General features: G+C 42.4%; 1 protein-coding gene across 2 annotated transcripts in view; it reads right to left on the minus strand.

The window, feature by feature from the left end:
• XRCC6 (X-ray repair cross complementing 6) overlaps nt 1-14,776 on the minus strand; it is a 247,393-nt gene that overhangs the window by 198,836 nt on the left and 33,781 nt on the right. For both annotated transcript variants that reach the window (XM_040359639.1, XM_040359638.1), the window contains exon 3: nt 2,536-2,645. In XM_040359639.1, coding sequence (XP_040215573.1) covers nt 2,536-2,645 — 110 coding nt within the window. The remainder of the gene's footprint in view (nt 1-2,535; nt 2,646-14,776) is intronic.

A 14,776-nucleotide genomic window follows, 5' to 3' on the forward strand; every position in this document is an offset into this window, starting at 1 on the left:
TGGGGGGGGGGAGACATGGCTGCATATGGGGGGGGGAGACATGGCTGCATATGGGGGGGGGGAGACATGGCTGCATATGGGGGGGGGGGGGAGACATGGCTGCATATGGGGGGGGGGGAGACATGGCTGCATATGGGGGGGGGAGACATGGCTGCATATGGGGGGGAGACATGGCTGCATATGGGGGGGAGACATGGCTGCATCTGTGGGGGGGACATGGCTGCATCTGTGGGGGGACATGGCTGCATCTGTGGGGGGACATGGCTGCATCTGTGGGGGGGACATGGCTGCATCTGTGGGGGGGACATGGCTGCATCTGTGGGGGGGACATGGCTGCATCTGTGGGGGGGACATGGCTGCATCTGTGGGGGGGACATGGCTGCATCTGTGGGGGGGACATGGCTGCATCTGTGGGGGGGACATGGCTGCATCTGTGGGGGGGACATGGCTGCATCTGTGGGGGGGACATGGCTGCATCTGTGGGGGGACATGGCTGCATCTGTGGGGGGACATGGCTGCATCTGTGGGGGGACATGGCTGCATCTGTGGGGGGACATGGCTGCATCTGTGGGGGGACATGGCTGCATCTGTGGGGGGACATGGCTGCATCTGTGGGGGGACATGGCTGCATCTGTGGGGGGACATGGCTGCATCTGTGGGGGGACATGGCTGCATCTGTGGGGGGACATGGCTGCATTTGTGGGGGGACATGGCTGCATTTGTGGGGGGACATGGCTGCATTTGTGGGGGGGACATGGCTGCATTTGGGGACACATTTAAAAAAAAGTATCGGTATTCGGTATCGGCGAGTACTTGAAAAAAAAAGGATCGGTACTTGTACTGAGTCCTAAAAAAGTGGTGGTATCGGGACAACCCTAGTAAAAACCCCTTGGGTCATTTAGCAGCATATTGGTCCGGTCCTTAAGTGGTTAATAACAAAATAACGCAAGATTACAGGATGAATATTAGAATACAGAAAATACCATGTATCAAGTAGAATTCTGTTCACGAGATACAAAATTGTGTGCGTGCGTGCGTGTGTGTATATATGTGTGTGCACCTTTTAAAATAAAAATAAATGCACATTATTTTGCAGGTAAAAAATAATAAAAAATTGCATTTACAATTTTATTTATAGCAAATTGCAAAAGTTTGGAGCAGTGTTTCTCAACCTTTTTCCAGTCAGGGTGCTCATAAAAAGTATTTTCAGTCTTGAGGCAACACAGTCTAAAGCCTCGTACACACGCTTAGATTTTCAGACGACCGAACGTCCATGTTTTTTGTGGCATGCTAGTCTCATGTCAAAAGTGAAGAGGTTACTCACAATACGAAAACTTTCATACAACAGAATACAACATTAGAAGTGACATAATAGGGTTTATTTACTAAAGGCAAATCCACTTTGCACTACAAGTGCACTTGGAAGTGCAGTCACTGTAGATTTGAAGGGGACATGCAAAGAAAATAAACAGCATTTTTGCTTGTACATGATTGGATGATAAAATCAGCAGAGCTTCCTCTCTTTTCAGATCTTCCCCATAGATATAAAGTGACTGCACTCCCAAGTGCACTTGTAGTGCAAAGTGGATTTGCCTTTAGTAAATCAACCCCAATGTGTTGAATAGTTTTGTATGTATTCTTTTGTTTCTGAGCATGTGTAGTCTTGCGATTTTTTTCATACGAAAACCGTACTAATGAAATGAAAATCAGACGTTGAGTTCACATCCGACAAAAATGTTATAGTCTGTACATCCAGCTTTTGTGTGACGAAAAAAGTGAAAATCGGCTGTCCAAAGCACCGTACGAACGATCCAAAAATGTGCAGTACCGAACCTGCACTCACTGCCATGTACTGCAATGGCGGTTCTGCCTTGTGTGCAGAGGTAGAGCGCTCAGGACTCTGGAAGACACCTCCCCCTTTCCCTCCCTCAAATATTACAGCATAAGGATTGCATTCTAGACTTATACATGCTCAATAGACTCTTATGCACATTCAATACAAGTTCAATCCATCTCAATTTGGAAGGAGCGGAGTTAGTTAATGCCATATGCAAGCTTGCACAAAAAAATATAACCGTTCAAATAATTCTATGGTTCACACATTCATACATACAAGATATGTTAATAAGCAGCTATTAGAATAAAGAAGGCATCTAATAAAGGACTGCTAGGGAGCGAGGAGTGGATATACAAAAACAGCCTTTACAACTGTGTTCAAAAAACATATATGATGAAACCACCACTCTTGGGAAACTCATTACCTGCATTTTAAACAAATACAAATAACTTGGCATTAGTACTTATAGATTCACGGACCTGAACAATTGTACGCTCCAGGAAAGCTGAACAAAAGTCAGAAGTCCTTATCTGCACACTTGGTCCTGGTCAAGGGGCCAAAGTAATGAAGCCACATGGCAGCTAGGAAACTAGTATTTTCAAAAGAAGAAGGTAGTATTGGCAGCCTCTGTGTCTCTATTGACAGTATACGTTATTACTTTTATTGTAGTAATAGGCAACTCAAAATAAATATATTACCTGTAGTGCTATTTCAAAAGGAGGAAGGTCTTCATCACTCAGACTATCAAACATTGACTTTGAGGCATCAACCAGGAAGATTATACTGTCTCTACCAGCAAAGCGAAACTCTAATATATAAAAACAAAAAGATTAGTAAATTAAAAGAATAATAAAACATTCATATGTTCAGTACACAATTATTAATTAGCAGATTTTGGCATCACCATTTTACCACAATTCATAATTCAAAATGGTATTAAACCCAAACACAAAAATTTTACTGTTAGAGAAATTAGATGCTTACATAATCATTTATGCATACTTGCAAAAGATTGCTTAGAAATAGAATGATTTCATAGATATAAAGAAAGTCTTAATTTTTAAGTACTGAACTTTAGATGACCTCTCTGCTTCATGCCAGTATGTTTTTAGAAGACATTAACAAGGTTACTGGGTGAAAGTGTATTAGGATAGTTCATTTTAAGTTCACTAACTAGAAAAGGAACATTTTGACAACAGTTGAAATGCATATAAATCAGACATAAGAAGCCCAGGCCCCGACGGCTTGCCGATTAAATATTATAAAAAATTTAAAGAAATGTTGGTCCCGGAGATGTGCAATTATTTCAATAAAATAGGAGAGGAAGAGGAAATAAGAAAAGAATCTCTGTTGGCAAATATTTCTATAATCCCTAAAACAGGAAAAGATGGAACTTTATGCTCCAACTATCGACCAATAGCATTGTTAAATGCAGACCTGAAGGTATACGCGAAAATATTAGCAACTAGGATAAAAAGTTTAATGCCGCATTTAATAAACACTGATCAGGCGGGCTTTGTAACTGGCAGAGAAGGGAGAGATAATAGCATAAGGACCCTGTTATTGTTGCAACAAAAAACAAAAAAAGAAACCCCCAGTCGTACTCATGTCCTTAGATGCCGAAAAAGCATTTGACAGAGTCGACTGGGGGTTTATGATGGAAACTTTACAAAATACAGGCCTGGGACCAAGGTTCATGAAATGGGTAAAGAACCTATATAGTCACCCGACAGCAAGGGTAAAGGTCAATGGGAGTATGTCGTCTGTATTTGAAATGAAAAACGGAACCAGGCAGGGGTGCCCGCTCTCGCCCCTCCTATATGTAATAGCACTGGAGCCGTTGTTGGCAAAAATCCGGGAAAATCCGGGTATAGGGGGGGTGAGAGTGGGAGACGAAGAACATAAGGTGGCGGCTTACGCAGACGACATACTCCTATACTTGACCAAACCTAGAGTCTCTCTTTCCAATGTCATAAAGGAAATAAAAAGATATGGTGAACTCTCTAATTTTAAAATAAATCCGCTAAAAACAGTAATTTTGAACTTAGGGATAGATAAAAAAGAAGCAGAAGAACTACAGAAAGAGTTCCCATTCACATGGGAAAAAGAAGCCATAACGTATTTAGGAATAAAGATCACACCAACATTGGAAAAACTCTACCTGGCCAATTTTGTCCCCTTAATTAACGATATTAATCAAGATCTGAAAAATCTTGCAAAAAAACATATTTCCTGGATAGGTAAGATCAATGCGTTTAAAATGATGATACTACCGAAGATAATATATAAACTTCAAATGCTCCCAATAAAAATACCACAATGTTTTTTTAAGGTAATTAAAACAGTAATTTTGAAATACATATGGGCAGGTAGAAAGGCTAGAATAAGCTACTCATTACTAAGTAGGAAAAAAAAAGGAGGCGGGTTAGGGCTCCCAGACATAAAAAGATATTATTTCGCCATTAATCTTGCTAGGTTGGTAGAATGGACAAACACACACACTAAAAAAAAATGGGTACGTATGGAAGAAATACTAAGTAGTACACAATTAAATAGACATGTATGGATACCTCCGAAAATGAGGGAAATGGGCACAAATACACATAGCATAACAAAGAACGTATTTAAAATATGGGACACAATATTTAGACGGGAAAAATGGGAGTATAACTCTCCATTAATCCCACTAGCAGGCACAAATTTTTTTCCACCAGGTAATGGAACACGTTTTGGAAAGCAACTAGGGGAGAAAAAATTAAAAGATATTTTCACGCGGGGAAAAATTAAATTAAGACAAGAGATAAAAATAGGAGAAGGGGAACAAAGTATGAGTGAATGGGAGTATTTGCAGTTAAAACACTTTGTGAGCACACTACCACAACCGATTAGGGAAGACAAGACACTATACCCAATAGAAAAAATATGCAGTATGGATAAGCCCCTGATACACGGTATATCAAAGGCATACGGGATATTAACGGAGCTCGAGACTCAGGAAGCACTGCCCTTTTTAGAAAAATGGGAAAGCGATATTGGTAAAAAAAATTGATAAAACACAAATGATAGGTGCAGTATATAATCACGCCTCGGACATTACCACCATAGAAGCAAACTATAAATGTATGGTGCGATGGCACTTGACCCCATCAAGAATGAGTAAGATCCACCCAAAAAACTCAGAGCTATGTTGGAGAAACTGTAAACAAAAAGGAACAACTTTACATATATTGTGGGACTGCCCGAGAATACAGGAATATTGGAAAGAAATTTTGGAATATATTGTAGAAATAACAGGAGAGAGGATTCTGTGTAGCCCGCTGCCCTGTTTGTTTCATGGAACTGAAAAAACAAAAAAACAATATGGAACAACTCTGGTCCCAGTGTTGTTAAACGCAGCTAAGGCTCTGATCCCAAAAAATTGGCTACATCCAAAGAGGCCATCAATTAAAGAGTGGATAGAAAGGGTGGAATATATAGAAGAGATGGAGTATCTTGCCTGTAGAGAGACAGGAGGAGAGGACAAATACAGGGTGGTTTGGGAAAAATGGAAAGTGTTTAAAACCTCAGAAAAGTTTGTCCAGGGAATGATAGAAGCAGATAGGTGAGAAACCAAAGAGAAGATCGCATGGCACACAGATCTAGGGGGGGGGGGAGGGGGGGGGAAAGGGGGGGGACCAATTATGCTATAACAGCAAGCAATGCAGTTAGACTTGTTAAGTGGGAAAAGATTAATTAAAGGTTTAAAAATGACAAATCTGTAATGGTATAAAAGAATAAGAACTTAAACATATGAAAAGGAAAAAAACCACGAATGATGCAAAGCCACAAGAGAGACGCTATGGGCGGTCGAACCGTGAGCTAGTCTCGCTGCTACATGTGAGCAGAGTCTGACGTGAAAAAAAAAAAAAAGAATCACACATAAGAAAAGAGTCTTCAAGGATAAGTGATGAAACTTCTTATAACAGGTGGTTTAAAATAGTTATGTGGAATATGGGAACGTTATGTACAGTACATTAAATAAGTTTGACAGGGTCACACAAAAGGTCTGCCTGTGCCCTCATTAACCACTTCAGGACCCCTTCACGCTGAAATACATCGGCAAAATGGCACGGCTGGGCACAATCACGTACCTGTACGTGTCTCTTTAAGCCCAGCCGTGGGGTCGCGAGCGCGCCGCTGGCGGTGTCCCGCGATCGGTCACCGTAGCTGAAGAACGGGGAGAGGTGTGTGTAAACACACTTTCCCTGTTCTTCACTGTGGCAGGGTCATTGATCTTCTGTTCCCCCGATATAGGGAAAGACGATCAATGATGTCACACGTCCAGCCCCGCCCCCCTACAGTTAGAAACACGCGGTCACACTTAAAGTGGAGTTCCACCCATAAATATAACATTACATCAGTAGTTTTAAAAAAAAATCATTAGTCCTTTAAGAAACATTTTTTTTTTTTAGATGCCTTCAAAGTGTTGTTGCTAGGCAGAATAGTTAATCTTCCCTCTTCCTGCACCTAGGTGCTTAAGCTTTCTAACCTACACAGCACAGACTCCTGGGAATGTAGTGGGTGTAACTTTCCAGGAGTCTGAAGTGTCAACTTCCTCTGACACTCCCATTGCTATTGAAACCTGATCTGAAACACATTACACTGCTTGTGCGAGATCTGCAAGGCTGAAATCCAGGAAGTCATACAGTCTGGCTTCATGATGCCCACACTTAAGATGGCCCCAGTCAATTTCTATTTTATAAAGTGTCTAAATGCTGTAACAAAACGGACCTTAGTTTACAGACAAACTTTACTAGAATACATTAAGCTTGTGTATTACAGGGGTATTTATATTTAAAAAGTGAAATTGTGGCCGGAACTCCACTTTAACTCCTAAACTGCAATTGTCATTTTCACAGTAAACCGTGCATTTTTATAGCACTTTTTGCTGTGAAAATGACAATGGTCCCAAAAATGTGTCAAAATTGTCTGATGTGTCCGCCATAATGTCGCAGTCACGAAAAAAATAAAAATAATAAAAAAATCGCTGATCGCCGCCATTAGTAGTAAAAAAAAAAAAAAAAAAAAAATTAATAAAAATGCATAAAAACTATCCCCTATTTTGTAAACGCTATACATTTTGGGCAAACCAATCGATAAACGCTTATTGCAATTTTTTTTTACCAAAAATATGTAGAAGAATACGTATCGGCCTAAACTGAGGGGAAAAAAGTTTTTATATATTTTTGGGGGATATTTATAATAGCAAAAAGTAAAAAATATTGAATTTTTTTCAAAATTGTTGCTCTATTTTTGTTTATAGTGCAAAAAAAAAAAAAACGCAGTGAGCGATGCATTCAAATGAATTCAGGGCCTGCTCGGATTGGAGCAACACCCTCTGCCAATCCGAGCAGGCTACATACAGTAGCCTGCTCGGATTGGCTTTGAGAGTCAGAGGCGTGGGCTGATGATGTTACAGCCTCTGCCAATCCAAGCAGTCTTCGAATTCATTAATAGAATACATCGTCTGCCGTGATTGGCTGGAAGAATATGGCTCTAGAAGGAAGAAATATGAAGCCTAAGCGTAAGCCTCGGAAGGGGTGTCGTCTTATATGGCGAGTACAGACAAAAAAAAAAATCGTAAAAAAAAAAAAAATTACAATTAGGGGGTCGTCTTATACACCGGCAAATACAGTATACAGTCTCAATATATCCCATAACAAATAGATAAAAAAAAAAGAAAGTATAAAATGGTCTACACATCCCATATAGAAAGCGGACCCGGAAACCCCTATACCTGAAGATCCATTACCTCCTCCTCTCCTGGGCCTATCCTCCATCTCACATTTTTCTGACCCATATACTCTCCTCTATGCCGAAGTTCACTAGAGGTAGACTCGTCTAGAGATGCTATATTTTACCTATACCCTCTATATCTGTCCACCCCCCCTCTCTGTCCTCCCCATGTCAACCCTCCGCAGGTGCAATAACTGGGGGAGTCAGGGCTGGGCGGGAAGGAGGGAGAGGAGTGCACAGAGGAGAAGGGACGGAGAGAAAGAGATTGGAGAGGAGAAAACAAAAAAAACACCACAAGGGGGTAGGGGGGGAACAAAGTCCTCCATACCCCCCCCCCAAGTGTATTATGTGCTGAAACTCTGGTGTTGGTGCCCTTTGAAGTGAAAGTGCATAGTGTGGAGCGACTGGTGATGGGGCCGTAAAAGTGTAAACTTGTCAACAAGGAGGCTACTGCAAACTAAATAACAAGTGTAAAAGCAAACTGTGTAGAGGACTAGGGGATGGGTGTGAGTGTGGAGTGCCTGTATTGATGAAGGGAAAAACCTATGTGTGGGGTAAAAAGTGAAAGGGAGGCTGGTCTAATCTAAGTGTAAGGGGGGAAAAAAAAAAAGAAGGAAGGGGGATCCCCATCGCCTCCATGTGTTCATTTTTACATTGTGAACCTCTTATCACATAATTGATTAACTCTAGTGCCCTTCGTGAATCATTAATCTTATATTCGATAAGATCACTCCCTTAGTGTATATATAAAAGGGGGAGAAAAAAAAAAAAAAACAGAAGCACAGGAAACAGGTCTCATCCCCAACCCCTCACCCTCTCATGCTGATAACATATCTCTGATTACTTAAATTCTCTCCAGCCCCTCCATATCCTATTGAATCTTGATCTGCACTAATTTTGTATCGACAACAATTCCTCCATTAATCTGATTTTATCTACCTCTCTTAACCAATCCTTCACTGATGAGGCGTTTATTTTCCAATTTCCCAGTATTAGGGCTTTCGCTCCGTTCAATAGATATGGGACTAGTGTCATTCTGTATTTTTTCCTTGTTTCCCCTGTACTGTGGAACAAGCAACACCAGGGCTCGTTTCACCTCTCGTCCACTAATCTTTTTTATCATTCTCAATATCTCCCTCCAGTACACCTGTATCCCAGGACAATACCACCATATATGGCCGTGTGATCCCTCCATCCCACACTCTCTCCAACATAAGGGTGATATCTATTTATTTATTCTTTGGAGTTTCATTGGGTTAGGAGCTTGTAGTTCATCTCTTACTTCCGTATCTATTGATGTAGAGTGAACATAATCTAAAATTTGTCCTTTTTTTCTGTTATAGTCTGGTTTAGTTCCATTTCCCAGCTTTCTAGTACTCTCAATGACTCCTGATGTAGATTATATATATATATATATACTTGATATTCCCAGTCTTCCTGTTCCTCCCTGTTCTATACGTTTTTCCCATGGGTTCAACGCACTCATGGAACGTAGGGGTTTTCGGTAAGGTGCTTACAAATGGAGATTTTTTAGGTACCGTAGTTTGGCGCGGTTCCACAAGCGTATGCAATTTTAAAGCATGACATGTTATATATATATATATATATATATATATATATATATATATATATATATATATATATATATATATATATATATATATATATATATATATAATATCTCTATCTATCTCTATCTATCTATCTATTTACTTGGCGCAACACCATCTTTTACCAAAAAGGTAATTATATTGTTTGTGTGCAATAAAATTTATTAAAATGTATGTATGTATGCATGCATGCATGCATGCATGCATGCATTACACATACTAACAAAAAAACAAAAACAAAAGACAAGGAAGTGAAAAATTCAAATAAATTGTCTTTTGTTTTTGTTGACTGGTATTTGGAGCGGTTCATAATTCCCTCTACCTTGAATAAGGCCCCTGTTCCAGCTTAATAAAAACAGACCCAATGATGCTGCCACTACCATGCCTCACTGTGGGTATGGTGTTCTTTTGGTGATGTGCAGTGTTGTTTTTGCAAACAAACATATATTTTGGAATTATGGCCAAAAAGTGCAACCTTGGTTTCATTAGACCATAACACATTTTCCCACATGCTTTTGGGAGACTTGAGATGTGTTTTTGCAAAATGTAGCCGGGCTAGGATGTTTTTCCTCATAAGAAGAGTCTTGCCACTCTACCCCATAGCCCAGACATATAAAGAACATGGGAGATTGTTGTCACATGTACCACACTTGCCAGATATTCCTGCAGCTCCTTGAACGTTGCTGTAGGCCTCCCTGACCAGTTTTCTTCTCGTCTTTTCATCAATATTGGAGGGATGTCCAATTCTGGGTAATGTCACTATTGTGTCATATTTTCCCCACTTTATGGATAGTCTTCACTGCATTCCATGGTATCTAATGCCTTGGAAATTCCTTTGCACCCTTCTTCTGATTGATACACCTTTTAACAATGAGATCCCTCTGATGCTTTGAAAGCTCTCTGCGGACCATGGCTTTTGCTGTAGGATGCGACTAAGAAAATGTCAGGAAAGACCTACTAGAACAGCTGAACTTTATTTGGGGTTAATCAGAGGCACTTTAAATGATGGCAGATATGTTCTGACTCCTATTTAACATGAGTTTGAATGTGATCAATTCTGAACACAGCTTCATCCCCAGGTATAAGAGGGTATGCATAATAATGCAACCACATTATTTCAGTTTATACATTTTTACTTCCCCTCCTAAAATATTTATATTTTTTAATCAACCGAGTTGTACAGTTTATAGGTCACATAGAAAAAAAGTTCTGAAATTAGTTATCTTTGTCTCAATTTTTTTCATTACAGAAACTGGACATTTTAAACAGGGATGTGCAAGTAGATTTAGAGGTGCTATAGGATAATCCCAGAAGGCCCTATAAGCCAGCCACCACGTCTCCCTCACCATAGAATGAGTACGGCCCTCTGACACCGCGGTCAAGATTCCAACTGGATCCCCACAAGGGATTGTTGAAGTCCCGAGATATTTGGGTTGTCCCTGATAAAGCTGGGAAAGGGTTCAAGGGTCAAGATTGTAGATCAAAAGGAGACAGTTCGCTATCCGGAAAGACGCAGAGAGATGGCCATTTACCTTAACTTGGGCCGTGGGACAAAAATAAATAGCCTGGACCCAGTTCATCATCTGTTCCCTTAAGCCAATACAGTTAAGAGTCTCGATCAAGAAGGGCCAACTCACCCTATCAAACGCCTTCTCAGCGACGGTCGAGAGGAGCAATAATGGGGATCTTCCGAAACTGAGCGGCATGGATCAAAAAAAAAAAAAAAAAAAAAAAAAAAAAAAAATCGCCTTGATAGTGTTATCCCGAGATTCCCTCATAGGGACAAACCCAACCTGGTCAGAGTGAATCAATTACGGGATCAGGTCCATCCGGCGTATAGAAAGGATTTGTGAACATTTTTAGATCCACGTTTAGAAGAGAGATCGGACAGTAATTTTGAAAATATAGTGGATTCCTTACCCTCCTTCAGAATCACTGTAACGTGTGCCCGCAAAAGGTGTCATTCGGGAGTATCGTCCCTTCCCCCGCTGAATTATATTCGGACACAAAATCATGAGTCAAAAGATCTGCAAAAGGTCTTGTAATAGAGGAGGGAGTACCCAACCGTGCCGGGGCCTTACCCATCTGCATTCGAGCCATCGCCAGGGTCGCCCCGCCTGCCGTAATAGGCTTTGTCAATTCGGTGATAGCCTCCTCTAAGATGAAAAAGTCCCGACTTTTGAAGATATTCCTGTATAGCCTTACATTCTGAGGATTTCTCCCACAAAGAGACCGAATGCGGAAGAGTATAGAGCGAAGTATAATACCTCTAAAACAGGCCATCTTTCTCCTCTGTAGTATGAGCCTTGGTGTGTTCGTCTTTAAGAAGTTCAGGGACAAACGAGTGTGCTTGCTGGGCTCCGAGCATGCGTGCCAGCAATTTTCCACACTTGTTGTCGTGTTCATAGAATGCTCACCTGCACTTAGCAATCACGGCTTTAACCCTGTTTAGAGCCAGGGCCCTCAGTAGGTTTTCAAGCTCGGAAGGTCAGGTAGTGCCTGAACCGCTAAAGATAGTTTATGGACAGCCTCCAAGGCCCAGATTTTCTTCAAGAGAAGGACAACTTGCTGTGCTCTGGCTTTCTTGAGGCGGGACTCAATCTTAATCAAGAGTCCTATGGTGTATCCCTTTGTGCCTCCCAGACCATCAGTGGCGGGCTGTCTGGATGCACATTGGTAGAGAAACACTCTCTCAATTCCCTGGATACCTCCTCTATAACCTCCGGCATTTGGATCAAAGAATCATTGAGCCGCCACATCCACTTTGGGGATGGGAGGGATCAATTCTATGTCCAGAAGGACCGGAGCATGGCCCGAAAATGTGATGGACCTCATCGAGGCAGATGTGACCCGAGATAGAAGCAATTGGAGCAGCATAAAGAGATCAATTCAGGTATATGAATCATGGGGGTGCGAGTAGAATGTGTAGTATCCGCCACACATCTACCAGATGGATGAAATTGTTCTTTAGGCGTTTCAACGCTGCATAGGAAATCTGAAAAGCACCCCTAGAGGAATCCAGGGACAAGTCCATGACGAAGTTCATGTCATCCTCCAGAATCACCGCTCCTTCCTCAGTCTTCTAGTTTTGTCTGAATTGGTTCCAGGAAATCAATCTGAGTTGGGAAGGTAGAGGTTCACCAGAGTAACCAAAGATTCCCCCAAACCCCCTTCACAAAGAGAGCACGTCCCCCCGCATTAGTCCACTGGTCCCTCACCGACCATGGGACCGTACCGCTGACCAAGATACTCACCCCTTTGACTTCGAATCAGAGGAGCACCCATGGTACACCATCGGGAAATAACGGCCATGGAGTCCTGGCATGTTATCAGCACAAAAATGTGTTTCCTGGAGGAAGCAAACATGGGCTTTCATATGTTTCAGGTTGGCAAGCACCATGGAGCATTTCTCTGGGGTGTTTAGTCCCTTTACATTGATAGAGACAAGACAGACTGGCTCCGGTTTGCACGCAGCCATATCGGGAACTGGTGGGGGCATTTGAGGGGGAGAAAAAAAAAGCACCCCAGTAACCCAAATGGAAAAATGAGTCACAGATCGGGTGCAATCTTATGTGGGGTAGGTGGTTATAAACAGCAGGGGGGTCAGAGATCCTTATCCAGACCCATACTTCACATACTGTGAAGGAGAGGTAAACAAACCACCAATGAGCCTTTTTTGTTGTTTTGTGCAAGATAAGCTGGTATGTCAGGCCACGTCAGCAGCTGCGTCCCTCCACGAGCGCTGCCGAACATGGTGTGACATGACCTGCAAGTTAAACCTAGGTTTACAGACAATGTCAGCTGAAGTATAAAAAAAAAAAAACACACACACACACACACACAAAACTGTCACATATAATAGCAGGATACCACAATTTTCGAAAGACAAAAAAATAAAATAAAAAACAGGGGAGGGGGGGGGGGGATGTTGTGGAATGGACATATATTGATCAGATGGGAAAAATAGGGAGCTATAAACCTTTTGAGGAAACAAAAGCCATATAAAACCACCAGAAGAGTATTTAACACAGATTGCAACATTTAATGCAGATTGTATGGTCTGGTTATATTGGGTAAACAGTGATTATATGCAGCCTTATACGGGAATGTTCAGAAAATAGCTTGTAAAGGCAACATCAACAGGCTTCATTCTGTGTCCCACTAAAGCTAGATTTTCTTCTACAATACGCCCCGTAATTAAGGGGAAAGAAAACTCCAAAACCTTCAACTAAGGTGTCCGACATGCTGATATCCATATTGACACCTTACAGATGGTGAGCGGAAGACCATGTATGATACAATACTGGTGCCAGACGAGCTTGCAAATCAGTAAGCATACGCTTATTCTATAAAACAGTTTTCTCAAAAGATAATGATGGTAACATAAAAGTATTAAGCCGTACCTTTCACTGTACCCTAGGCCTGCAGATCAGTGCATCTGCTGTGCTGTGGCAATAAAACTTCAGCAAGCTGTTCTGGCTCCAACCCCTATATAAAACTTGGACATTACTTTCCAGTCGCTCAGCATAATCATCGTTACCATGTGGGTTTCTTATATTATCCTGCATCTCTTCGTGTAAGGGAGGGGGAGAAGAAGAGCCGGGAAGAGGGGAGGCACAGGTGAAGATAATGGAGGCAGGGCCGTGAGGTCCCAGGAAAGGAGGAGGGGTCCCCCTGAGCAAAGTTAAGGGGTCCATTTAGTCAGCCACCCCTAGGTTGGGGCCAGGGGTGAGAGATCCTCCTGGGACCAGACAGACATCCCGCATCGCACTGTCCAAGGAAGGGGGAGGGGGAGGAACCTGCTACTGCCCAGGCCCGGAAAGGTAGGCAAAACAGAAGGTCATATCATACTATGACCGGCCCCAAAGATTGAGCACTAGCGATCACAGCTCAACTGAACTTACAGTTTTGGCTTGTGCACCTGTGTCTGGTCTCTTCTCCCCCCCTGTCTGGAAGATCGGCGGAGTAGTCCAGTTCTGGGGGACCCATGTGGAGCAGCAGGGATCCCTGTCGGACAGTGGGCGCAACCAATCCAGTATAGCAATTGGCTCCATATCCAAGAAGGCGAAGAGGTCCTGGAGAGCCGCGCGGCGCCATAGGGTGAATGAGGAGCTGCCCTTACAAATAATTAGGTGTAGTGGAATAAGGCACTACTGCCTGGCGCAGCGGTTCCAGCAGTGCCTTCAACATGGCTCTTCTCTGCAGCGTAGCCCTAGACACGTCCGGGAAGATGAAGATAGTTGCCCCATCAAAAAATAAAATAAAATTGAACGTGCCCTTAGACCACGCCGCTCTGAGGATCAGGTCTTTATGGCTGTAGCGGTACACTCTGCAGATCACATCACGGGGGTGGTCCTGCTATGAGAGCTTGGGCCCAAGCGTCCTGTGTACCCGATCAAACTTCATGCCGGCAGGTAGATTAGCGTCTAGAACTTTCTGGATGATCACCAAGATAGTAGCCTGTAGGTTTTTTGGGACTGGTTGCCTCCGGCAGCCCCCGGAAACTGAGGTTGATGCGGTGGCTCTGGTTTTCAAAGTCCTCCGCATGTAGCTG

Source organism: Rana temporaria, chromosome 7 (genome assembly GCF_905171775.1).
Source record: "Rana temporaria chromosome 7, aRanTem1.1, whole genome shotgun sequence".
Lineage (NCBI taxonomy): Eukaryota > Metazoa > Chordata > Amphibia > Anura > Ranidae > Rana > Rana temporaria.